The sequence below is a fragment of the Harmonia axyridis genome, chromosome 1 (assembly GCF_914767665.1).
Source record: "Harmonia axyridis chromosome 1, icHarAxyr1.1, whole genome shotgun sequence".
In the NCBI taxonomy this organism is placed as follows: domain Eukaryota; kingdom Metazoa; phylum Arthropoda; class Insecta; order Coleoptera; family Coccinellidae; genus Harmonia; species Harmonia axyridis.
Genome location: NC_059501.1, coordinates 41,814,792 through 41,842,168, shown reverse-complemented (window position 1 = coordinate 41,842,168; position 27,377 = coordinate 41,814,792). Strand labels below are relative to the sequence as shown.

The window sequence follows — 27,377 nt, the reverse complement described above, 5'->3', positions numbered from 1 at the left end:
TCTTAAAAACAACATAAAGTTTGTTCCGCTTCGCTGCGTTTGTCAACATTCTGAAATAAATATCTCCAAACCGCCTTTGCTAAGTCACTTGTATAAGAAGCTTTTCGCCTTGTACCTGTATAAGAAACCACATATGGAAGCCCAACCAATATAAACAAAATTCTCTATTATCCTCATTATTCATTAAGGTATAAAATCATTATGTATTTCACAAAGACAAAAAACAACACTACCTTCGCTTTCGAATTATTTGGAAGACGATGTTTACACATTCAACATATGGAAAATCTGTTGAAGAATTGTATGAATGCCGTGAAATTAATTTAATATGTTAATACACAGACGTTAAACTATTATTTACCTATTTATCCCGGGCTCGGTAGGTCGGAAGATTCAGTAACCTGAATCGAGCTGAAGTCACGAAATGTCGACTATGCGAGGGGAAGGTTAAGAAAATCGTAATGATCACTGACGTTATTATTATGTTCTTTCCATCAATTTCAACTTTCCTCAACCCTTGCGAATTATATATATAGTTCGTAAGGCGTACTAACACTCGATTTTGGGATTAGTGGGGGTTGCGGGTTAGAGTCCTGTTCGAGGAGGTACTTTTTCCAGAACTGAAGAATTGCCCGAATGCCGTGAAATCAATTTAATTGATTATAAAGTTCAGCCAAAAAAATAATATAATAGAATATATCAAATATTTCTATAAATTTTCTATGCGAAGAGGGTGATATAACCCCAAATCTTAGTAGATGATGGAACAGTTATAAATATATTGTATCCAACTCTGTTAAGTTGAGTTAAAAATTAAAAAATTGGATGAATAATAGCATGGTTACTTCAGCCTTGAATCTAATACTGAGTCCACTGTGAATTCAAAATATTTCACATTCAAACTTAAGAGTTTAGCCTTCCAAACTCTTTTATCTTAATCTTATGTGTTTACTTGCATAATATATTTGCCTATAATTTTCCAATGAATTGATAGATTCAGAAGTACCAAATTTGCTTCCAATTTTTGGATTTCCAGAGATCTAGGATGATGGCGACACATTATTGAAGAAAGAAATTCCTGAACAAATTCAAGAATTGCCGGAAGTAACAAGCGATAAGTAAAATTGGCACATGAAGATGGCCATTCAATGCTTCTTGACATGCAATGTATTTTATAATCCTACAACATTGGAAGGTAATAGGATTTTTTCAATAAAAAAGTAAGTATTTTAGTTTTTTGTAGATGAATATCGGTGTTATAAAGAAACTAAGTGAAATAAAATTATATAATGATTTCATACATAAAATAATACAATTAATTCCACTCAATTTTAACAATATATAATTCTTCAAATGTATAATAAATATTTATGAAAAACGACTAAATCTAAAAAATATTAGTCAAATTCAAGAAGCAATATAAACTTGAGTTAATTGACTGTCCTTCTCTACGAAGCAATAATATGGTTATTCAACTGTAACAATTCCATCAATACTATGAATCATTCAGGGCTGTTGTATATTTCAGTTATCATTCTTCTTCAGCGGATCATCAAAATCAGATAGCAACATTGAATTTGCAATAAGAAATCATGGAATAGTTATGTTTGAAGTTATTTTCATAGAATAAATAACAAATTTATAAAACAATTAATTGTCTTGAATAACTAATATATGATTAAAAATATCAGTACAACTGGAAAAATAATTATCACAGATGACCACAGTAGTAAGGTTGTAATTGTAAGAACAACACAATCTTGAAGAGCATTCTTAAAAAGCGAAAAATTTTCAAAACTTATTTTTGCTAATGAAATAATATGCCCGTATATCATATATGAACAAATTAAAATTTTTTAGATGACAAATCTGAAAACACGACTATAATTTCAGATAACACAAGTCAAATGTCAATGAAAATTAAACAGCTTTTGCATCTATTTAATGCTCCGCTCAAGTCTAATTGATTAAAAATGGATTGATGTTTGAACCTTATTGATATAAAATAGATGTATCACCATAATATTCAAATAGTATTGTAATCATCTCTTTTAAACATCCCCCTTCTTGGGACCACTTCACCATAAACATTGTGCAAGTAACAAAAAATTGTAATTGATAATGTTCCAGTTGCTTAGTTATCATTGTATAGTCCAAATTCCCCGAACTGGAGGTGACAAAAGCCTCAAAAGTATGTTTATGAAAGTTTTGTATAGCTAGGTGGTGAAAACTTCTTCCTGAGAAATTTAAGTATATACAGAGGTAAACAAGATATCAGTGTTATGCAAATCACTTTCCAGAAAAAGTCTGTTGTTTTAATGAATTCAGCATCTGAAAAAATCACATCATTAGAAAATGAAACATTTTATTTTGTTCATTTGATCACAGATTGGAATTTGAGAGGAATGAAGAAATAGCTAATGTAGACAAGATAAGCAAAATCTCATTCATGTAACCTTATTAATTAATCTTATTATTAATCTTATTTTGAAAAATTTCACTTAAAAAAAGTTTCTCACCAAAATAGTCATGTAGCACTACCAAGGATAACACATACAAGGCAAATGAAAAAATTTCAGCCAGTATCATGAGAATGTGCCATGTTCTTATATTTAGAGCCACCATGATGAGTTCTGTTAAAATTAAAGATGTGAAACTGATGGCAACTATATGAATGAATTCATCTTCAAAAAGCAACAAAGCTCCATACATTATAACACCACCTGCAAAACAAGTTACAATGATATTATTTTCGAATTTTGACCTAGGAGTGATGTCAAACGATAAAGTTCGACTATCTAATGAATAATCCTCTCCGTCCTTCCGAACGTGAACGCGATAACTCTCGAACGAAAAACCTACAACTTAAAATTTTTAGGATAGCTGGCGATCGCGAATGCGATTCATAATGGGCAATACCGACAAGAACTGATTGAACTACGAATTCGATCAAGATGAAATTTAGATTCAGATGTAAAATAACAATTTCAAGCTTAAAACATAGAATTATTCTTTATTCTAAGATTTCAAGCTTCATGTTGATCACATAACTAGAAACGTGAAAAATTTAAAAAGAATATCCAAAAAAATAACATCCGATCCGAATATCGAAAAAAAAGTCTAATATTTTCGGTGTTTTCTCGTCCTTGAAATAACATGTTGAAGTTCAATTTACAGGGTTAGGGCCATTCAATGATCCTAACATTGTGTAAATTAAATTTACAAAAAAACCTAATTTTTCAGGGACAACAGATCTGACCAAGTTAAATGAAAAATTTATCAAAAAAAAACATAAAGTTTTAAGCTCTATGGCGATAATATTTTCAAACACGAAATTTCATGATAATCGCGTCCCCAGAATCATAGAAAATTCAAGCAAAACATCGAAATAAATTTCCAATTGTTCCGTACCCCAGAGTAATAAACATAGATAGAGGGAGCATTGAAGCATATCTCATTTTCAGTAAGCAAATTTTGTCCCCAACATGAACTATCAAATTTGACAAGAAGCGCGCAAAAATGAAAACATCAGTGATACAATATTTCACTCAATTCGTTTCTCCACAAAGAACGCACTTCTTCTGTCCCATAGTGAATCAACGTTTCATATTAACTCAAAATATATTGAAATAAATACCTCAATATATCAGAAATTCAGAAAAACTTCAAGCGCGCCAAAAGACATGAAACAACCAATGACACTAGGAGAGTTGCCAAAATTTGGATTTCAGCAGGTAGATACAGAAAATAATGAATATTCCACTCATTATAAATTCGACAATTAGGAAAAATATTGGATCCCAAATATTCAAATTTGTATATTTAAACGGGAATCACTTTAATATATTTCATTCATAATGATATAGTAATTTCACTATATATAACTAATCCACAATTTTGTGGATTTGAAAATATATCACAATCTGACAACGTAATCTAACCATGTTGGGGACATGAAAAATTGCGTATACTTCCTCTATCTATGTTTATTATGCTATATGTCGGAGAAAAAGCGCTGCATTCTATGCTGAATCATTAGTTTACGAACGATATTTCATCGACAATACAAATGAATAATTAAGTTGATCTGTTTTATTTCATCACTTATGAGTATATTTATTTATTGCCTGCAAAAAAGCAAATACATAATTATTTAAGATATTTATTTTTTTATTGTTATGTGAAAACAATTTCCTTGAACAAACTTTTCATACAACAATATTTATTCAAGAAATAATTTTTTAAACAACTATTAATAATTAATAATATACATCATTATCAATTATTAAGCAACATACTGTTCATTGAATCATTTCTTTCTCCAAACAAAAACACATGGTTTATAAAGATAAGAATCTCAATTGTCAGATTTTTAAGAAAAAATGAGTTTTTACTGGTTAGGCCCGGGACTTATTGAGTGAAGTGTTATTGTAACAAATTAGCATCATCAATAAATTTTTTTGCTGAAAGGCCACTGAATGCGAAGTTGAGCTAAGCCTAGTTAGCTCCAAAAATTGAAACAAAGGTTTTCGAAATTGACGCTTGGCTCTCAACTTCGCATTCAGTGGCCGTTCAGTCTAAACCTGTACTCATGATACTTAGATTTCCTAAAAATTTCGAAACTTAATATGAAGTATACTGGAGAGGGTAATTATTTGTTGTTCAAAATCAATGCAGGCAAGATGTTTTATATTTACCTTGATAAATTGATATTAACACCCACATAAAGAAAGTTTTAAAGGAAAGACTCCTTCCTTTTGCCAATTCTTTGTATAATTCTGGATAAGTTAGAGCAATATCAGCACTGACGTCTTGATCAAGTACCAAGCTGAACACCTAAAAATTAAAAAATAATTGTGAAGGCTTTTATTTATACATTTATTCATTCAAACATGAACATAAATTTCTGTAACAAATAAAATTGTTTTTTTTTTCCTTTTTGAAAAATATAGGTACATGATATAAAATTTCTTATCAAACTATAAAAATAATAAAAATTGTCAGTTTCACATGGCAAATCAACCATGTGGAGGGGAAAAAAGTTATTCTATTTGTTACAGAAATTGTTATTGCTTTAAAAAAATTATAACCACAATGGATTCTACTGTGCTTGTAGAATGTTTTTGTTTAATGTTTATAGCACCAGTAGTAAAGAAGTTATAAGAACTTTTAATTTCATGCTATTTTCCAATTTTCTCTAATATTTTGAAAACAGTTGAACTTCCAAAGTTTCCATCATCAATATCAAGACAACAATTAGAATTGAGAGGAGACGACTTCACGTGACTTAAAGCGGTATCTCTTCTTCATTTTGGATGTAGATCTCAGTCAATTTTTGGCCAATAACATTTCTTAGTAGTGAACAGATCCGTATTCACAATTTTTGCATATCTACATATCCATCTTCGCCATACTCTAAATATATTAAAATTTATATGCCAGGATATGTTGTATGTTATTTGAAACAAAAAATTGTTTGTGAACAATGCTTAGAGTGTTCAAAAAGTGATGAACACGGTTAATTTTTGTATTCCTTCGTGAAAGTTTACGTAATGCGACCCTGATATTTCTACAATTTTAGTAATAGAATTAGCCCCACCTACTGATCACTTTTTTTAGCACGATAACAGATCACATCGTCTCCTTCTATTCTATCTCGATGGTTAGTACCAACCTTCAAACGATACGTGTCAAAATTTGACAGCAGTCCGACCATTAGTTTGTGAGATATTGCGTTATGAGTGTAGCTACTTTTGTTATTTGAAAAAAGAAGAAAAATAAATAAATTCTTGTGCTGATAAAATATTGCTTTTTGAAAGGGAAAAATTCAGTTGAAGCAAAATCTTGGCTTAATGGAAAGTTTCCGGGGTCTGCACCAGGAAAATCAAATCATCATTGATTGGAATGCTTAGTTTAAACGTATTGAAATGAGCACCGAAGACGGCGAACGCAGTGGACGCCCAAAAGAGGCTGTCAAAAACGAAAAAATCAAAAAAGTATAATGACCGTAAATAATAATTTTGAATGACCGTAAAGTGAAGTTGATCGAGATAGCAGATATTGTGGAGATATCATCTGCACGTTTGCATCATATCATTCACGAATATTTGTACATGAGAAAGCTGTGTGCAAAATGGGTGCCACGCGAGCTCACAATCTATCAAAAGCGACAACGTGTTAATGATTCTGAGCAGTGTTTGAAGCTGTTTAAGTGCAATAAACCTGAATTTTAGCGTAGATATGTGACAATGGATGGAACATGGCTCCATCATTTCACTCCGGAGTCCAATCGACAAAGCGAGGAAAAACACAACAGTCAGCTGGCAAGGTTGTGGCATCAGTATTCTGGGATGCGCAAGGTATAATATTTATTGATTATCTCCAAAAGGGCCAGACCATCAACAGCGATTATTATATAGCGTTATTGGATCGTTTGAAGGATGAAATCGTTAAAAAAACGGCCACATTTGAAGAAAAAAAGGTGCTGTTTGATCAAGACAATGCGCCATGCGACTTTTTCCTGTTCTCAGTCCTCAAAAGAATGCTCGTTGGAAAGAATTTTAGTGCCAATGAAGAAGTAATCACCGAAACGGAGGCCTATTTTGAAGCGAAAGACAAATCGTACTAAAAAAATGGTATCGAAAAGTTGGGAGATCGCTATAATCGCTCTCGAAGGCAACTATGTAGAATAATAAAATTGAATTTAGCCCAAAAAAAAAAATTGTTTTACTATGGTAGACCGGGGTCTTTTCAATTGGTCTGTTAGTAGCGGACCATGCGGCCAAACGAAACGTAACCACTGGATGTTGTGGAGTTACAGGGTGTAAACATTAGGACGCTCATTGAATAACTTCGTTATTTTGTGTTGATAAATATAAAATCTTCACTTTCAATTTAATATTCGGTATAAAGACAACTGAATCGTAAACTGAACTGAGAGAACCAGATATACCAAGACCTAAAATAATCTATGGTAGAAATAAGTTTATTTTGATGTAATACATGGTATAGTATATCCAAAGTCACTTGGAGGAAGCCAGATTATTTCGATAATAAATAAGTTGACCAAGTTTCCAGAAATTCCTTTTGGGCCAGTGAATTTATTGCCTAACACTACTTCCCAATAAATCCCTGTATTTAGCGGATCGCAGTATCCACATCAAAGGCACATCTGGACAAACGTTTTTACGGACTAGTTCAAGTGACTTTGGATATACTATAGCAGAATATTCCTCCATCAAGGATATAACCTATAAATAGATCCATCAGAGAACAAAACAAGCCATTTATTTACTTTTCTACTACTGAATGACGCTCTGATTAGTGTTCAACATCATGGAGGGCATCCGAATTTTGTGATTTTGTTTAATGAAAATAATTATTCATCTCGCTGCTCGCAATTAATGAGAAAATAATTCCGTGTTTCGTATTCCATGACTCAAGTTTCTTCATCAAATTTTCACAATATTTCTGTGATTTTCAATTACTGTCATCATGCCTATTCCTTAACTCGTTGGAAAGAAACGAATGAACGCGCTACATCTGGAAAACGTTCTCCACAGAGAGCTATGGCTTGACGTAGAACCGTTTCAATTTTTTTTATTTCGATTAGTTGATTTAATACGTCTATTTCAAAGAAAAGTGTTCACAACTGTCCGAACAAATATCGCTATTCAAATTAAATAAATTAACTTGTTCTATACAGACAACAATATTTTGAGTCTAGCAAGAAACGTCAGAGGAATGATTAATGGAACGAATACTTTAAAGACGTTCAGATGAAAGTATTCAAATACGATTACAGAACCATCTGTGACGAATCTTGAAAAATTGTTCTTAAAACCTTTTTTTTGCTGTATAATACAGATCTGCAATAAAAAACAGGGGTTTTCATATAAAATTCCAGTTGAACCCCATGGGTGAAGGTTGTAGCAAAAGTAGACTTCTTCAAAACCTTCAACTATTTATTCGGAACATTATTTATTATGAGATAAATGGACGTAAATTGAAGAAATCACTTTTCATGATGCCAACATTTCGTATATTTTATTTTTTAATCATCGGGGCTATTCACAGTATTGTTTTTTTAGTTTGAAGATTTCACATGAAGAACGGGAACAGTATTTAAAAATGATCTAATTGATTCCTTTCACCTTCGGTTTCTGGATTTAACAGACAAGTAAACTCAGATGCTGTATATACTACAATAATGATTCTGGGATCTAAATCTATGTTGTCAGTGACATTTATAACATTGGTGACATTTTAAGATTGGGCCTAAGAGAGAAAAGCAAATAATGGATCTCAATTTCTTTTTCGTCCATTTTACTCACCGGAAACATCGTATATACTGTTGCATATCCAACCATAAGAAATCCTTGATACAATGATACAGAACTCAAGTAGAAAACTGTACTGAAAACCGCTTGCATGGTAGATATTATCAATCCTCTATGTATGACAAATTGAGCTAGGGAAGCTGATCGTTTGTAGGATCTCCTGCCATGAACTAGTAGAAGTCGGGATAGCAGTGAAAATTGTGGTATGCTGAAATCGCCAGCAAGACTAGCTTGTTTTCCTTCTCTTCCTTCAATGCCGATACCAGCATCCGCCTGTTGGATCATACTTACATCATTGCCACCATCTCCTACAGCTGCTGTTCGTTTACCTGTATGTTTCTGTATCAGTTGCACCTGAATATTTTTCAAAATTTCATATAAGCATCTTATTATTATGAATGATATGAGTTCTATTATATTAATATTAGTAAGTATCTTAGAGGTCTGCAAGTTTAGGAAATTTAGTAGGGTCAAAAAAATTTTGTTTTTTTTTATAGATATTGAGAAATTTTGGGAGCAATTGATAATTTTTCAAGTAGATATATTGGTATTTTCACAAATAAATAGTTTTCAATTTGAGGATTCTATTTCATTTATTTTTTCTAATTATTCAATATAGATTTTGAAGAATATCGATAACATAATAAATAATTATAAATGCGCCAAATTTGATCAGCAATATTTTTTTTCTCTGATTTGATTGAGTATTCAATTCTGAACGTTTTCTGTTTCAAATGATGTATAAGTCAAATTTTATTCAAAATGTCAATTATAAAACTGAAAAAATAAGCGTACTCAGTATTATGTTCGTTACACTTATTCTTGATATTGTAAGCGTCAACGGCCTTTACATTTTCGGATGTAGAAGAAGGTGGAAATGAAGTGCAATTTTTTAATTCAAGAAATATCATCACAGGTTGCTTCAAATAATGTGCAAAAAATTGTAAAAAAAATAGACCATAACTTATGTTTTTTCAAATTAGAACGCTATTTTTGATTTTTTGCGTTGGATTCTGAGAAGAAATCTATCTATCTCCTAATTCAATAATTTTATTTGAGATTATCTTGATTTATGCTGTATGTAGACAAAAGTTTGTAATTTGTTTCAAGATAGGTCAATACCGTAAATTTCCTTTTCATCATGAACTACCCTTCCCATCTATTATTCTATGGTCTCCAAATATTGTTATGAAAATGTTTCAATGATTTTCACTCTACATAATCCCGCATCATGATCAAGAAAATCTCAAATAACTGGAAAATTATTGAATTTCGGAGTATAATCATGTCTTAGAACATTATCTTTATTTTCCCACGTAGAATCCAAGGCATTCCTGAAAAAAATTAAGGTTCTAATTTGAAAGACAAAATATATTGTGGATGAATTTTGTTAGCAATTTTCAACACTGTATTTGAAACGCCCTATGCACATATGTCCACACCCTTTTACTCCGAAAATATGGAGACGGTTCATGTGTAGGAAATTACAAATAATTCTTGAAAAAAATACTGACTACGCCTTTTTTGGCACGATTGCTTCTCTCAAGGATGAAGAGTCTGTCATTATTTAAAACGGATTCAAGGAAATACATCTCAATACAAGGGAAAGATTTTCAAAAAGTTGGGTAGTTTTGTGTTCTTTGAAATAAAAATGTAACTGGTCTCATCTCTCAGTCTTTGTTTTCTTTTTTTGCCGGTGAAATTTAGATCAGTTAAAAAATGACATTGAACACAAATAATTTGATCCTGAATATTTCAATCACACATGAGCCTTAGTTCAAGAGAGGAGTTGCAGGGACTTGGGGGTATAATATTAACTCACAACTTCAGCCTTTTGAGTAGGTGAACATCGACAGCACACAACAGCTGGTGCAGCAGTTGCTAACTCCATGAATTCTTGCTGGTAATAAGATAAACAAACATCCAAACTTTCTCCACTAATGACCAGGGCACATCCCTGTTTTCTCCTGAATGCATTCAATTCCAGGTGAGCATCAGTTCTAGTGACCACTCTCTTCAGAATATGCAATCCTGAATAAACATTTATGAAAAACTAAAGTAGAGACTGGCTCACATGAAACAGCCCACTGGAGTTTCTTAAATATGAGTTTTTCCGGAAAATGTTTAAAATTATTAAAAAAGGAATATCTTGCGATCAGAAATTCGTGGGCTTGAATGGCCATAGGGGTCAACATAATTGTGACACATAATATTGATTTTGTAATTCAGTTATATACAGGGTGAGTCAATAGTGCTCAATCGGTCGATAACTTTCGGAAATTTTATCTGAAATTATTTTTGACTCCACAGGCTGGTCCAAAAGTGGTAAAACATGATAGTACCCTGTTCTTTTAAATGAGAATGACCAATTTTTATATCATACTTGTATTCTTCATGAAATTCTGATTTTGAAATTCTTTACTTGTCATCATTTATCTGTGATACTTTTTGATTTTTTCAACAAACTTCATGAATATAAAGGTTAAAACTAAAGATCATATCTTGGAAAACGTTTGAGACAATTGTATGTTTTTTTTTATTGAATTTTTGAAAAGTTTCTAATTCTTTTGCAAATTTCCCTACCACTCTACACGTGGTCCGAAAGACCGAAATGACCTTTAAAAAATGTCGGATATGCTAGTGAGTAGTCTTTATATTTTGTTAAGACATGTTGTGCCTAAAATGAAAAGTTTTCAAAATTCTTCTCATTATATGTTTTGTACAGGGACTGACAGTATACTTTCCACCCATACAAAGGGATAAGATTACTCGACTCTACTTAATACCTACTAATATCAATTAACGATAAGCCAGATCAAAGAAACCATCAAAAAATATATTTGGAAACAATCTTTTTGACAAATTTAAGTGGAGACCACGTGAACAAATAGAAACGTAGTCTGAAGGAGTTTGAAATGACTCCATATTTGCAGCGAGAAAAGTCTCATAAATATTTATCGCTCATATTATCTGCTTAGATGTCTGCAAATTTTTTTCAAATCGAACTGCACCTCGTTCCAATTACATTGAAATTATTAAAAGAAATTGCAGACATCTGAGCATATCATATGAGCGATAAACATTGATGAGACTTTTTCAGCTGAAAATATTTCGATCTCCTTAAGAGAATTCAATGTTTCTGTTTTTTCATGTGGTCTCCATTTCATTACGTCAAAATGAATGTTTCCAAATATGTATTTTGATAATTTCTTCGATTTGGCGTATATAATTGATATAATTAGTAGCTATCAAGTAGAGTTGAGTAATCTTATACCCTTGAAACTCTTCCAGACCCTGTACAAAACATGAAATGCGAAGCCTTTTGAAAACTATTAATTTTAGGCAGAACATGTCTCAACAAAAAAAAGAAGGCTACGAACTAGGTGATCTGACAGTCAAAAAAAATTCAGGGCATATCCATTGAATAAATGGAGTTATTGACATTTTTTAAAGGTCCTTTTTGAAAAATTGCAGATTGATCCATAATTCGCAGAAAACTTGAAAACTTTTCGCAATAATAAATAGATCATCTTGAACGGTTTTCAAGATATTATAATCTTTAGTTTAAAACATTGTAAACACGAAATTTTTTGAAAAATGTGGCCAAAGTCAAAAAGTACAACAGGTAACTTATGATAAGTGGGGTATTTCGAAATCAGAATTTCATGGAGATTATGAGTATGATATAAAACTTGAGCATTCTCATTTAGAAAAACAAGGGAATATCATGTTTTACCTTTTTTCTTTCAGACCAGCCTGTAAGGTCACCAATAATTTAAGCTTATGCGCTGAGTACTGTTGATTCCGTAAAAACTTAAATCATTCTCCTAGTCTAAAATTTCCAAGAGTTATCGGCCAATCGAGCACTATTGACTCAACCTGTATATACTGAAAAATATTTGTTTGGCGTTCGTTTCATTTAAAAGACTCGTTGGAAGTGTTGGAATATTTTAGGCTATATATTATTCCAATGAACAAAAGATATTTCTTGATACTACTTTGTTTGATTCAGTATCTAATAAAAATGTAAATACTTTCTATACTTATTCACCTTGTGATTTTGATACCAGCCTGGAGCTCTTAGCAATACAACATGCAGTTTCTAATTTATCACCGGTAAGCATCCAAATCTTAATTCCAGCATTCCTCAGAAGCTCTAAAGTAGGTCTCACATTTTCCTGTAGTTTATCCTCAACTCCAGTTACACAAAGAAGTTCCATCTCTCTTTCCAAAGATTCGATGACCTGTGATACTCTACTCATTCTATCAGAAACAGAAAGACGAGCGGCATTGTAACGTTGCTGAAATAAATTTGAATAATTATTATAACTGAAAACAATGAAAATTTCATGAAAATATTTTTTCTTCACAATTTTTTCACATTTGTTTCGAAGTTCCATAAGTTTGAAGAATATAATAGAATAAAACAGAAAGTTAATTTCCCGCGACCAACGGTTATTACAATCTAACAGATTGACCTTATGGTGTTAATACCTTAATATTATATTAAATATATATATTGCTTTTGCATTCGACAGCTACATCAAAGGATCTTGGTGTAATGAATATTATCGTGATAATTAATTATCTTGGTACTCTATATTGTACTCTATATTATCCTTCAAAATGGGCGATACAATAAAAACTTCTTCAAGTTCAACCCTGGTTTTGGATCCAACATAAATCTTCAGTGACGAAGAAATTCGTCATAGTTCTGGTTATGCGACTCCCTTGGAAGGCATAAATGGCGCGCGAAAAGAAAACTAGTTAAAAACTCTAACATTTATGAAACCTTCAATCAATATACCAATGACCTGCAGCCGAAATTCGAGGATACTGTCGGACATATATCAATGAATTTGCAAAATACAGTGGAGTTTAAGAATAAACTGAGTGGACAATCTGGCATCAAAAACTGTGAACTGACACTATCGATGCATGCACAATTTATGTACAGGGTGGGCAAATTTCGATGTTTCAGCACTACAACTTTTAAACCAGAGGAGATAGACAAAATCTGATACCCCATTCTCGGTCTCTTTTTCTGAGAAACTAATAAAGGTAGTATTCATTTTTGGCCACCTTCTTTTGTTTTCGAGGTATAAGCGAAAATTGTATGGCGATATCGAAAAACATTTATATCTCCGCTAATACTGATGATAAAGCTCTGAAATTAAAACATTATACAGGCACTTTTTTACGTAGAATCCAGTGGTGTGCTCGTATTTTCAAAAGGGTTTTCAATTACGAAGCTATGTCCCAAATTTATGTTTTTTCAAATGGGAACACTAGATTTCTGTGCCATTTTTTGAAAGCTTAATTTTTCCTGATAAAAAAATATATAACATCGTATGATTCGTATCAATATAAATAATAGAAAATGGTCAAAAACCTCATAATTGGCGTTATTTGGACGTTCGGTGTATAGAGCCAAACACAATTAAATTCACACTTATTTGCGTGCGGGAAAGTGACTCTTTGAGACTCACAAAATGTGTGAAGGAAAAGGGTTGCAAGCGCAAGGTTGTAGAAAAAATATATTTTTTTCTTTGAATCTTTCACAGGATCATTCCGAATGAAATTATTTCCCAATTATTTTTTTTTCTGTACTTCTAATGGTTCTCAAATTATGGTCTCGTTGATCCATAAAAAGGTACTCAATCATTTTAGAAAATAAAATTGTTCCTCAACGTTTCTATCAAAACGCACTTTTTTCATAATACTCAAGTTTGAATGATATGAAATCAGTGAAAATTCGATAAATATCATTTTATTTATAGATCCAATCCTGAGCAAGGAATAGGTTGTAAACTACCTTTCTCACTACGTTCTTCAGTGTAAATTCATTTTGATTCTGTGCGGAAATAGCTTGATCGATTCTTTCAATTTTTAGAAGAAATCTAGAATAAACTCACTGTTTTTTCATTTAGAAAAAAATAATAGTTTTTAGTAGATATCATTTTGAAAATTGAAAGGTTTTGCAATCGTATCTCAATTATTCCAATGATGATTTTATTTTTTTTTCATTATCATGGAATTACGAATTTTTTCTGAAACGCCCCATGATCCAATTGTCAAGTCTAAATAACAAAAACTACATCACTGTTTTTTATTATTTTTTCAATTTTACATGAAATTTAAATTTCGTGCAATTGCTGAATAACTGAATTCAACTGTTACCGATTCGTTTGTTATTATAAATGGATAAACAATTTTTAGATTGCACAGACCCATAGACGAGATGGGGGAGTTTGTATATACTTAGACTCTATATTTACAAAAATCAGGGATGTGTAATAAAAGTCTGATTTCGATTTGACTAGTTGCATCCTATTAGACTTTGGGCGCTACTAATAGTAGCATCAACTGCCGACACCTGAAAAATCTCGGCAATCGGGCACCTGTCTATAATTCCCTAGATGTCTGGGATGCCGAAGCCTAGTACCTATCGACAATATACAGAGGCTTTTTCTGGGCATCCATCAATGCTCGATTCCGTTTCAGAAATGTCCGATTTGAATTTCCGAAATTAGTATTTTGAAGAGGAAACTAATTTTTCTTTCTGATCTGTGTTTTCAAGACTCACAAGTAAGGCAAAATATGTCACCCTACACGATTAATGATCGTATCTAAGTAAATTCTGCAAATCATTATAATATTATTAATTATTAATTAATTAATTAATATGGAATAGATCCTTTTCACCTTGTTTTATTGTTCCTTAAATGATTCATATGCTATGGTATACTTACTTCAAAGTCCCTATATTGTTCTTCAGATAAGGTTTTCTTTGCTACCACCAAAGTTCTCAAGCCATCCCGTGCCATATTTCCTACTTCTTCTTCTAGCCAATCTGTGTATTGTACAATTGTGGTCATGACAATATCTGCTCCTTTCAGGTAAAAGTAAATCATTCCAGATTGCAGATCCTGTAAGATGAAATTGAAATGATTCATGACTTTATTGCATTCTAAACATTATTTGTTTGATTGTTGATCAAATATTTTTTTATATGACTCTCAGAAGATAAGGCTTTGTAGCGCGGATCTATCTTAATTGTTATGATGTTACACTCATTCAAAAACGACAATTCAGTAAAATCATATGCGTCTAAAAATTAAATACCTTGACTATTATACCCATTCTTTTAGTTTCACTAGTGAAAGGAAACACTTGGAGAATAGAGTAATTTAAAAATCTCCCATCAGGTGCTTGAAGCTGTATTGATGTTAAATCTCTATTATTCAATTTCAGCCCCACAGATTTGGTCCAATTTACCAATGCTATTTCGTCTGGACTGGAAGCCTGATAAATCACATTATCATTATCGGAAGTATGCATGTGCTGATCTGCTTCAACTTCAGTTATCACAGAACCTTCAACAAAATATTTACTTGAGTAATATGTATCTTTCTCTAATCAAAAATAAAAAAAATTATAGCCACGCTAATAGGTGCCATTTATATTGAGTTATACAGCGTCTTTATAAATGATTTCAAGATAATAGTGACCTTTGAAATGTTCTTTACCGCTTTTCACTGATGTTCAAAATGATTCGGTCTAGAATATCTTAATTTTGTATTTAGTATTTTGTTGGAAAACAAAAATGATTTATTGTTATATTATAATTTTCAGAGAAGACCACTCATAGCACACCAACAGAAACTGAGGAAATTCTCCAAAATTTTCCCGATTACGCGCCAGAGGATGACTAGCAACACTCGCACTATTGATGACATGATCGCCGACCCCACCACCGATCCTGTGGGGAGTGAGAGAGAAGAAAATGACTCTGAAAAAGAAGACGATCATTCCAACACCTATATAGTTTTTGCTGGATTACAAAACGTGGGCCTGCTCAGAAAAGTTATTTCCACCCTGGAAAATGCAGAGGACATATTAAATTAACAGAATTGACAACTTCCTCTCCACACTCACTACCAAGAACCTCAAACAAAGTATGCTTGACTGGTTTCCCTCTGCTCAGTGAGCAAACAGTGTACACATTTCGATGTTTTAGCACTACAACTTTAAAACTGGAGGAGATAGACAAAATCCAATACCCCATTCTCGTTCTCTTTTTCTAAGAAACTAACAAGACTAGTATTAATTTTTGGCCACCTTCTTTTGTTTTATATATCTTTTGTTATAACTACAATAAATTATTATTGTTTAAGTAACTGAGAACAACATCTGAATAGTTATGTTTCAGAGGAAGCTACAATTAAAAGAAAAACTAAAAATCGGCAGCAGTGTTTAAGCGAAAATGAAACTTCATGGAGTTTTTCTCCGTTCCTCTAAACTAAGTTATTATTAAATAACTTCGTTTTTTGTTATGTATAGGGGTGAATAAAAAGAATCAATTTTTTTGTTTACCGCTGTATATAACAAAAAACTAAGTACCTATTATGTTTCCAAGGAATCAAGCTTCGTTGAGATTTCATCTGTTCCTCTAATTTTGACAGTGTTTATACATAGTTGTTATTGTGAATAGTATAAATAATAATAACTGCACACTATTGACCACAGTCAAAGACCATCGACCGGAGTCCTTCAGCCCTGTACATTCAATTACATCATATGTAGAAAAAAAATATATTATTCTATGTAAAAATTGAACAATTAATTTTATTAGTTTATCGTGAGTCCTTCTATCATAGTGTAGTATAAATAAATTAGTTCAAGTACTGCAATTTAATCAACCCCATAACATTACATTATTACAGAGGTTTTGATCTGTTCTTCTAAAATATCTTCAATAGACTGTCATATCCGTTTTAACGGGCCCAATAAAATTTTGAATATTCCAAAACCAAATAATAATAATTTCCTGTCATCATGACATAAACCTATAATTTTCAACCACATCGAAATGGTCCTATTACCTGAACTGAAGCCAAAAACTAAATAGTTTCTACATATATGATAAAAATTAGGAAAACCTTAGTTTATTTCAATTTGAATGGAAATTTGAATATATAATGATTGAATAATTTGAAGGAGGATTTCAAAATGCAATGAAATATATGGTATGTTTCATAAAACTTTTATCGTGGTGATTTTTGCCCGCTCAAATCATTTCTGTGTTCAATTTCAGTTCATTTTTGACACTTCCATATAATTCAAACTACAATCAACAAGTCGATTGGCCAATCAGTTTCATGAAACCCATCGGTAGTATTCTATGCAAAAAATGAACCCCATCAGCCTCTAGCATAAGCTAAATTTTTTATTAAATTCTCTTTTAGCGTTATGCAAACCTGCAATGACTTTTACTTACTTAAATCGCTAGCATCTTCATCGCCACTAACATTTTGTTCATATACTGGGGTTACATTATGGCATAATGCAAGTGCTTGGACTGCATCTATTACCCTGGTATTCTCCATTCTTCGGAATTTGCTTCCCATGGTATTAGTGTTACTTTCTGTCGATGAATAGGCACTTTTCAATATCATGCTTATCTGAAATGATGAATTCCAATGATTTGGGGATTTTGGGAGAAAAACTAATTGATTTTTTTGATATATGTTTGATTACTATAAATTCAGGATTTGGATTTGAGTGGTAGAGTTTATTATGCTTTGTCACAAAATAAACTCTGCCCTTAATCGAGTCAATATGTTTTTCACAGAAAAGCTTTGGGGTAGTTTTGATTTCTTCGATGTTATATGTGTTTTGGGGTGCTGAATCCGAATCTGACGTTTGCCACCAACATTTCGTGACGGAACATTCAAAAAAATACAAAAAAAAAGTGAAAATATTCCCTTTTTGCAATTAACTCGGAAAATATCAATTTTTTATGAATGACCTTTTGTTACAAAAACGTCAATAAAAACTCCTACAAATATCTATCATTAAAGTTTTTTGTCCGATAAACAGTTCTGGCTCAATGGATTGTTGAAAATTTACGTATTTCATCTGTCTCTACAAAAACCCACTTTTTCCACTCCAAAACTTTAATTAATGGTCTTCTATTCAATAATTTCTTCTTTCAATACAATCCAGATGGGTTCAAACTATAAAGCCAGACGGACGTCATAAAACTGTTCAATCGAATTAAGAAAAATCAAAAAAGAAAAGAAAAATTAATGAAGTTGGATAACCAATTGAGTGTTCGTTAAATAAAAATGTCGAAAACTTTCCATTTTTTTTTTGGCGCTAAGAGCGGCCGCATATTTTCCACTTTCGGATCCGATTGCCTGAAATAACTTTTCGCTCAAATAACTATAGTTTTAGGCCGGCCGCACATTTCCCAGGTATATTTTGTTGGTACTGTGCGGTAGTGGTCCGCTTTGAAATCGTTTCAGAGAATCGGATCCGACTGTAGTAAATGTGCCTTAGTGTTAGTAGCTCACCATTTCTTTTCAAATGACCAAAGTGGCTTACCAGACCGAAAAGATTGAAGAGCGCTCCTTTAGCGCTTAAAAAATTTAAACAAGCACTGACTAGATAAATGAAAAAAACAATTATGAATTCCAGAAAAACTCTTACATCATCAAATGTATCGGCTGCATAGCTCACAGTACCAAGATGAATTCTTTTCAGTACCATTGAATTCTGGGTCAATGTTCCAGTTTTATCAGAGAGTAAATAAGATATTCTTCCCAACTCTTCTGGAATTGTAGTACATCTAACAGCAGTTCCTTTCATAGCAGGATCCTTTCCAATAGCATAGGAGTAGTACGACTTGCCCATATCAAGATTTACTCTCAAACTGAAAATGATAGAAACTTTAAATAATAATTCACCCTTAATTTTTCCATATTTGTTTATATACAAAAGTGGAGTATTTTTTGATCGATGATAGATATCAAAATATATCATTTCACAAAAATAGCCTAAGTGAACTATGATTCCAATTAGATTGGTCGGGATAGCCAAGTAGTTCTGATTAATAATTATGAAATCCTATCATGATATCAAATTGAAAATCAATGTCATCTCAGGCCTCAAAGTAGATATCACTCACACAACCTAAAAAAAAAGTGTTCTGAATTGTCAGATTCATGAAAGATAATAGACATTCCATCATATTGCTCAAAAAGTTATATAATGTCAATGAAAGAGATACATTAAGGTTGTTCAGATGGAAAATTAAAATTGGATTACAGAGCCATCTGTGACGAACGAATTTGCAAGGGTGAAGTATATGGAAGCGGTTTAAGCATAAGTTGACTACCCCTCAAAACCATCAACCTTTTGTTACAAACATTTTTCTATGAGATATTCCCTTTCCAAGTTTTTCACTTATTCAGCTCAGATAATTCACAGTGTATATATACATTCATTTATTTTTTTAATTGCCTTATGGGGCAGGACTCTTAGTGCCCGATAGAAATACCTAGATACTTTTTCTTCCTAGAGTAATATCTTACTACTTATGTTTTTTATACAAGGAAAAGAAAACCATGACTCATCAGTGAATAAGATATTGCTTAGGAATGCACTATTTTCATCATTGTTTTCACAGAATTCCATACGCTTTATTTTGTCCTTTTGAAAAATTTCTTGATTTGTTTGAACCATATAATATCGGTAATCAAAAGATGCAACATCGGCAGAGGAAATACTCGCATTTCTTGAATTTCGTTATTATTTTGGAAATGGCGGTTCTTGAAAGTTGGGACATATCTTCAAAGGCAACAATAAATGAATTTATTGTCCCTTGAATTGATTGACCGCCAAAGTACCATTTTATAATTTAGATAAGCCCTGTGACCTACCCGACTTCGCCATTGAAAAAGAATACGAGTTTATTCGATATCTCATTAAGCAGATGTTTCAATTATAGTACTGTTCCTTGAATATATTGTTTTTCCAAATGTGTTTTCCAAACTGGGAATTATTATCAAAAGATAATTTCGCTTTTTAAAAATTTAATGATGGGTTTTTTACAAGTTATATACTTATTTCCTGAAATATTGAGGAAATCCATAAAAATGTTCAAGAGTTATGCTGATTGAAAGTTCTCGATAAAATACATAAAACAGTCTGTTATCTCTAGAACTTATATTCCATTTCCCTCGAAGCTATATTGGAACTGGAATTTCTCAAATTACTGTTTTATTTTATCTTCATTTAACTAATGGGAGTTTATCTTTGTTCCTCGCATTGGACATCTACTATATCAAGAAGTTTGGGTGCCCAACATTATATTACATTACATTATATAAAAATGTAAAGAAATACAGAAATCTCTTCCAAACACATTTCGATAATAACAAGGTTTTCGAATCAATACCCACTAACAGAAATATTAAAAATTTATAAGACCAATCCTAATGTAATAAATAACTTTTCTGAAGTATGTCCTCTTGCAAAACGAATATAACAGCCTGCGGTAAAAAGAATCACGAAGCAGGTCCAGATATAAACGGATATTTTCCAAGGAGGTTCTTTAAGTCTTATGTAATTCTGTCCAGCACTAGATTCTCTCTCCAAAACAACTGAATGCGGCAAACGTTTCAACATAAAATGCATCAAACACTTGCTCTTCATGGAATATGTTGAACAGATAACAAGCAAGAACCACATAGAAGAAATCTTTGAAATGAATATCTACGAAGTCAATTAACTTCTTACCCTCTGTAAAATGTATACTTGAAAACATTAAAAACTGCATCCTAAGGGGGATTAATTAATTAATTAATTAATAAACAACACAATAACACATACTATAGAAGTCTTTAGTAAGAAATTTTAATTGAATGGATAGTTAGTCCGATAATATACCAATCTTGAATGAAAACTTGAACCGTTATTCCAATCACCATATAAAATAATCGTCTGTTTCAGTTTCAAAATTTCTCTCAGTTCTTGCAATATGTGAAAAAAAAACTTACATTTAAAACTCTATGGTACAAATCGGAGAATTTCCAACGAATGAACAAAAAACCGTAATGGCAATTGACGGATGATAACCACAATTACCAAAATAAATGTACGGTTATCGTTGTGACAGATTATTCAGAACTTTCAGTAAATGGTCACCAATCTTTCACGAATTTGACTTTTAGGGAATGCCCCAATTACTAACCAAAGTATATAGTCAGACCATATCCTAAATAGAATGACATAATAATAAATAAATGAGCTCTTGAGCGATTGAGCAGTGCAGAGCATTGAATTCAACCTTAAAGAGAATAAGGTTGAGTTTTGGTTAAAAGACCACCTCTTATGTAGGAGAAGATAAACATAACAATGTTGTGACATAGGTCAGCTGATGCTTTGGGTGCGTTCAGCAGACTCAACAATTGATGAACAGTTGTCAATATTCTATGATTTCTCTGCTGAACTCAATCCATCAGTTTCCGCTACGGAGCATATGCTTCTTCCCATATATTGAAGAAGAAAATAGTAATGAAATTTTATTTCAATAAATTTCAATAATACCGTAAGCAAACATGGAAATGAAAATTGTTATTATAACAGAAAATAGTCTCTCATCATAGCTTAACCTTCAAGAAGGACCCATAGAACCTATTGCTGTCAAAAAAGGAGTAACCCGTCCAGCAGAGAATACTAATGAATATAGAAGTGAACACAAAATTTCTACTCACCTTATTGGTATAATATAAGAGAAAAGTAGAACAAATCGAAACATATATCTATACCAAGGTCCACTGAATCCTTTCAGAGCCATCATTATCAAAGCCAGACCAATTACCGCCACAAAGAGAAGTTTAGTGATGGTGTTGATTTCAAGGTCTAATTGGCCTACCTTAGAACGGGGTTGAGAATTGTTCATTACAGATCTTGTTTCGGGTCCTAACATAAAAAAGTAAGAATAGTTTCTTCTCATAATGAATCAATTTCTACCTGTATAAATAACAACTCCAAGTGCTTGTCCAGATGCTATCACGCAATTAGTCCATAAAGTATTTTCAAGATCCAAACTCTCATCAGAATTTTGAGAATCCAACTGGAAACAAATTATTATTAATAAAAATAACCAGACAATGAAACCTCTGATTACTCGTGTAAAAGTTCCTATGAAAGAGTGAATATCTCTCTGCGGTTTTTCTGCATAAATACTAGCATCCATTTCAAATAATTGATGATCAGCACCAAGCTTTTGAGTCTGAGGTACTGCTAGTCTTAATTTCCAATCAGTTTCTCCATCTAATTGATCTGTACGAATAAAAACTGCTCCATTTTTCTCTGTGGTTCGAAGTAGAATCAAATCAGCTGGCACTCTTTCATCTTTATCAACCATAATGATATCTCCAACCTTAAATGATGAGAAATAAATTGTGCAAAGCAACATATACTTATAGGTCACACTTATATTGTTAATTTTAAATGATGGGAAATAATAAAATAGAATAATGTATGCATAAATCAATTACCTTCAACTTAGATGCTGGTACAATTTCAAAAAGTTTATTTCTATCATTTAACAGCCTTTTACATTTCTGGTTATTCACTTCTTGATCTCTTCTATGTCGCCTCAAATCATCAATTGCTTCACGGCAAATAGTGACTAGTAAAACGAAGCACTAGAATAGATAATTTTAATGTAATTGTATATATAATTTTCCTTGATTCTCACCAATGGTCCCCAATAAGTATATAAGTATCCAATTCTAATATCAGGAACAAATTGACTAAGTGCCATCAGTAAAAAGTATAGATTCAAAAAAAATTTAAATTGCTGATATAACACAAGCGGCAAGAAAGTAATGAAATTGTATTTTTGATTTCTTATTGCATTAGCTGGAAACTGTCCTTGTGTAGGCTTGCCCAGCAAAATGGTGCGAGTTCTCAATTCTCTTGGACCGCAGCATCTTTTAAAAACGGAACAAAAACAGCTGAAATAAAGAATAATTAATGAAGATGCAATGATGATTCGAAGGCTTTATACCTCCAAATCGATTTGTTAGATGTTTTCAAGATCAAAGGAATATTTTCTCTAGAAGACTTAGCAATAGTGCTCTGAGAATCTGCGTTTTCCATAATTAAAAATATGTAGATAACTATTTACGTATGTAATATCATTTCCATTGAAAAACAAGAGTTAAACAATGACATAAATCCTTCTCAAATCTAGAAATCACTTTATATCCATCGAAAATGTTTTGTTTTTCAATAACATTCTCTTAATTCGAAGGAGATAAATGACTAATATTTGGTTACTGACAAAGTGACAGATGTCAAATTTTTTGACAAGATGAAAGAATAGAAATCATGACAACAAATAATTGTAAAAAAATCTATAACCAACTCAATTATTCAACAGTTTATGTCTATGAATATTGTAAAGTTTTAGGAAAAAAAATAAACAAGCAGCATTTTTCCACGGAGATTGCGCATTCGAGGTATAATGAATAGGTTTTAAGGAGGAAAAATCAGGAAATCACTGCTGTGAAGTCGGGAGCCTTGACACACGATAAACATGCGCCCTCGGAGACCACTCATATTCTATTATCTCCAAGGGCGCAATTGTCGCATGAATGAACGCAAAAGATCCTGACTTCTTATCAGTGCTTTCCTCATTCTTTTTTTATGAATATTATTGAATATTTTGAGCACTAGTTTATCCAAGCGCCAATTGCGGCCTTGGAGACCACAGACACAGTACACAGTAAATAGATAGATATGTGGTTTCCAAGGTTGCTATTGGTGCATGAATGAAGACGCGCTCAGAAGCTCCGGACTTCAAGTTAGCATAATTTTTTTTATATTTAGTTTAAATTTTCTATCGTACTGACGAAATTTTAGTTTTTTTTATATCTCGCTTGAATTTTCTATTTTTCAGATTTTTCACAACAAAACTTTAAATGGTTATTATATATATGCACGCAAAATCTTAACCCGATCGGTTATATTGTCACGGAAATGTTAAGTACTTCTTTTCCAATACATTGTTAAAATTCTATTGGTTCTAATGATGTGATCAGTTCGAAATTTATGTCGGAGGTCTAAATCATTTTTTGATATCAACACCGAAAATCTCAACTCCTACGGTTCTTTGGTCACAAAAATTTGAGGCAATTTTGTTCGATCTTCCTCTTGAATTTTCTATGGTTCTAGTTACGCGATAAACATAAAAATTGTCATCATTTATCCAAATTTTTATCCCGATCGAATCTGCAGTTATGAAATGAACAATGAACGGGAAAACAAAATTTCGAACAACCATATATAAGGAAGCCCTCGTCAAATTTTGCCCATTTACAAACTTAACCCGGCTGGCTTTCGAGATCCGAACTCATCCTGCAAATTTCAAGTTTCTACGTCCTTCTATTTGAAAGTTGAAGTGTATAGCGGACGGAATCAAATTTGACGCCAATGAACCTTATCAAAATTCGGAAATTACCGCCATTGTGAAAAAATGATTGATTCACTTGACTATTCAATTTTGGATATTACCACTCTCTATTTCACCCTGTTTGTCCCTTCAAAAAAGCGTTCTTGAGCGGAAAAAATGAAACACAGGAACTCCTTCGATGCCATTACAAATCATGTTTTCACTTATTTAATCAGAAGAATGTATGAATTGATAATGATTAAAAATGATTAACTATACTGCAAATCTTCCATATCACTAAAATTCAAACAATATGCAAAATCATACCTCTCGAGAGCTATCAGGGGTAAAGCTTCGTAATAAAAGTTAAAGTTAAATCAAATACTTCAATTTGAGTTTTTCATAATTATTTGACAATAAATATTTTTAACCTTATCTCTTGATTTTTAGCCTTTAAAAATTGATCTCCTCCAAGCTTGTATGAGTAAAAAGAACTGATTTTGTTCTATGTACGCTTTGCTATTATGATGCTTCACCACCCTAGGTAAAGTTTTGTGAAAAGAGGGAACGAAACTTACTAATTAGAATATTTCCTAATTGAGTGGTTCAAAACTATCACCTCTCAGTAACAAGTGAAAGTGTTAAATACTACAATTACACTACTTGAGTAGGAATCTCACAACCAGAAGAATGATTCTTTTTCTTTAGATTTTTTATAGAATATTACTTTAAAACTGTTTGCTACTATTGATTAGGCTGAAGGGTTACTGAAATAGTTGAACTTTTATTTTAAGCCTGGTTTTAAACTTACAAACTTTATAAAAGGAAGAAACATAAGACTTTGCGGCAAGGCTATCTACATTATTTTTTTCAATATATGTAAAGTATGCTATCATGCCTTCTGTGTCAAGCTGCAAATGATATTTTATGTTCAATTTCAAAATAGAAAGTTATTTTAGTCCCTGAAAAGAACAAAAGAAAGGGAACAATTGCATTCTAATGATCACTCAAAAAATAAGCCAGTTTTTTTTTCTTTATATAAACCAAGAGGTGAAAAATTGAGAATTAGGTGAGCTGCATTATGGAGAGAATAGCTTTGATGGGGGGGCACAATAGACCATTAGGTCGCAGTATAACAGAACCTTCTTAATTAAATCTTAATCTTAGGTGAGCTCCAGTTCAGTTAACTGTACTAGAAGACTTTGAAGTATTGCATGAATAATCTGAATTGGAAAATATACCATATTGAAACATTGAAGAGGTGCGATGTATTGACATTATCTCATCAAATCACCCCAATAAAATACTTCCTGTTAAGCTAAAACATTAAAACAGAATGTTACAAGCTTTAATGTGGATTTTTTAGTAATTGAATAGTATAATGTAGTCAATCATATCCGAATAAATATGTGAAAATCTAGAATAAAATGTATTATATTCAGAACTTCAAAAGCTGAACTATAGGTAAATAAATTCTTGATTGAACAAATAAGTTATAGTTTGGAGCTATTAATTAAGTATTATTGTTTTCCAAGCCTCTGCTTAAGGTTTCTCTCATTCTTGTTATTATCACGGAAAGAATTACCTTTGCCACAATGTTATCTTGTTTGTAGAAAAATCTTTCCAACTTCGGTTGATGTGTTAAAACTCACCCACAACATCGGCTACCCCATGATTTCCCTGTTCTAGATCGATTATTTCTTAACAGCGACTCCATTTCACCTTCATGGTTTTTTGAACTCCCCAATAAAAAATCTGTTTCTTGGTCTTTATCGTTAAATTCCTGTAATGGATATTCCATACCAAATTGGTATAATTCAAAACTACATTTTTCAACCAAATAATTATTAAAAAAAATTACATGTATGGAAAGTGTATCTATCACAGTGGTATGAATTTCCAATTTATATTTCAGATAAAAAAAATGTATATAAGTACTGAAAATTTTTGATCTCAAGAGGACTTCCTTGACATGTCAAATTCTTAACGAAACTCTCAATCATTTGGGTTAGATTTTTCCATAGAATTCATGTATTCTATGAATCTTGGTGGTGAGGAGGGCTTTGTTATGAATTAGATGCCCAAAAGAATTTAGAGTATTTACTATTTATTAGACATCTTAGTTATAATGTAGATGTCTCGGAATAATAAACATATCTTTAATACTCTATGGTAGATGTATAGCATAATTATGCTCATGAAAACATCACCATAGCATAATTCCGCTAGTAAACCATTGAGTGAGTCGGAATCTGAAAATATACGAAGAAGTCGAAACATGACAACTGTTTTTGTAACATTTCCAGATGAAAAACATACAAGGTCGATGGTACCCTGGTCTTTTACGGCGAACGGAAGGTACGATTTAAATGAAAATTTTGTTTCTTGGTCAGGGCCGGCGTTAGGGGTGAAACAGAGAAGCGACCATTTCAGACGCCTCTTTTTGAGGGACGGCAATTCGGCCCAGTTTGATGGTCAATTTTTCGTATTTCATCCTTGATTCTTTAAGACAACATAAGATTGTTGAGCTCAGCTGCGTTTGTCAACCTTCCCTGCAATAAAAATCCTCAAACCGCCTTTACTAAGCCACCTGTATAATAAATAACACGTGTCAGCTCAAGCAATTATAAACAGAAGTCTCTATTACCCTCATTGTAAGAGGGATAAAATCATTGTATATTTCAAAAAGACGAAAAGCAACACTACGGGCGAGGTCGGAAAGTCGGCGCTGTTGAATGCGCTGAAATAGATGCCCTTGACAGGCGACAGCGCTGTACCAGCAAAAT

At 32.2% G+C, this 27,377-nt stretch overlaps 1 protein-coding gene and 1 long non-coding RNA gene across 7 annotated transcripts; one reads left to right on the top strand and one right to left on the bottom strand.

The window, feature by feature from the left end:
* Positions 1–1,272: 1,272 nt before the first annotated feature.
* LOC123671721 (probable phospholipid-transporting ATPase IIB) lies at positions 1,273–26,866 on the bottom strand. Of its 6 annotated transcripts, none has more exons than XM_045605711.1 (16): positions 26,244–26,866; positions 22,894–23,152; positions 22,691–22,840; positions 22,318–22,572; positions 22,161–22,263; positions 21,902–22,109; positions 18,834–19,056; positions 17,620–17,803; positions 15,465–15,715; positions 15,092–15,268; positions 12,391–12,640; positions 10,162–10,370; positions 8,334–8,693; positions 4,698–4,836; positions 2,520–2,723; positions 1,273–2,331 (listed from the first exon to the last, which is right to left on the bottom strand). In XM_045605711.1, exons 1-16 carry the CDS (start codon positions 26,390–26,392, stop codon positions 2,198–2,200), a joined length of 3,255 nt encoding a protein of 1,084 aa, XP_045461667.1. In that variant the 5' UTR covers positions 26,393–26,866; the 3' UTR covers positions 1,273–2,197. The 6 variants fall into 6 exon arrangements, with proteins under 6 accessions (XP_045461667.1, XP_045461669.1, XP_045461671.1 ...); XM_045605713.1 differs by having other exon boundaries at positions 22,161–22,572; positions 26,244–26,374; positions 26,453–26,866; XM_045605715.1 differs by lacking the exon at positions 26,244–26,866 and adding an exon at positions 24,919–25,032.
* LOC123671722 lies at positions 25,527–26,014 on the top strand. The gene is made up of 2 exons (XR_006746163.1): positions 25,527–25,660; positions 25,759–26,014. It is a non-coding gene; the product is annotated as an uncharacterized LOC123671722 (long non-coding RNA).
* Positions 26,867–27,377: the final 511 nt, after the last annotated feature.

Bases quoted from the DNA above. Each gene is read 5' to 3' on its own strand.
- LOC123671721 (XM_045605710.1), bottom strand. From the start codon at position 26,392: ATGGAATATCCATTACAGGAATTTAACGATAAAGACCAAGAAACAGAT. The intron at 22,573-22,690 runs GTAATTGATTTA...TCATCATTTAAG, and splicing joins TACCAGCATCTAAGTTGAAG to GTTGGAGATATCATTATGGT. The intron at 15,716-17,619 runs GTAAGTAAAAGT...ATTTTGTTGAAG, and splicing joins TGAAGATGCTAGCGATTTAA to GTTCTGTGATAACTGAAGTT.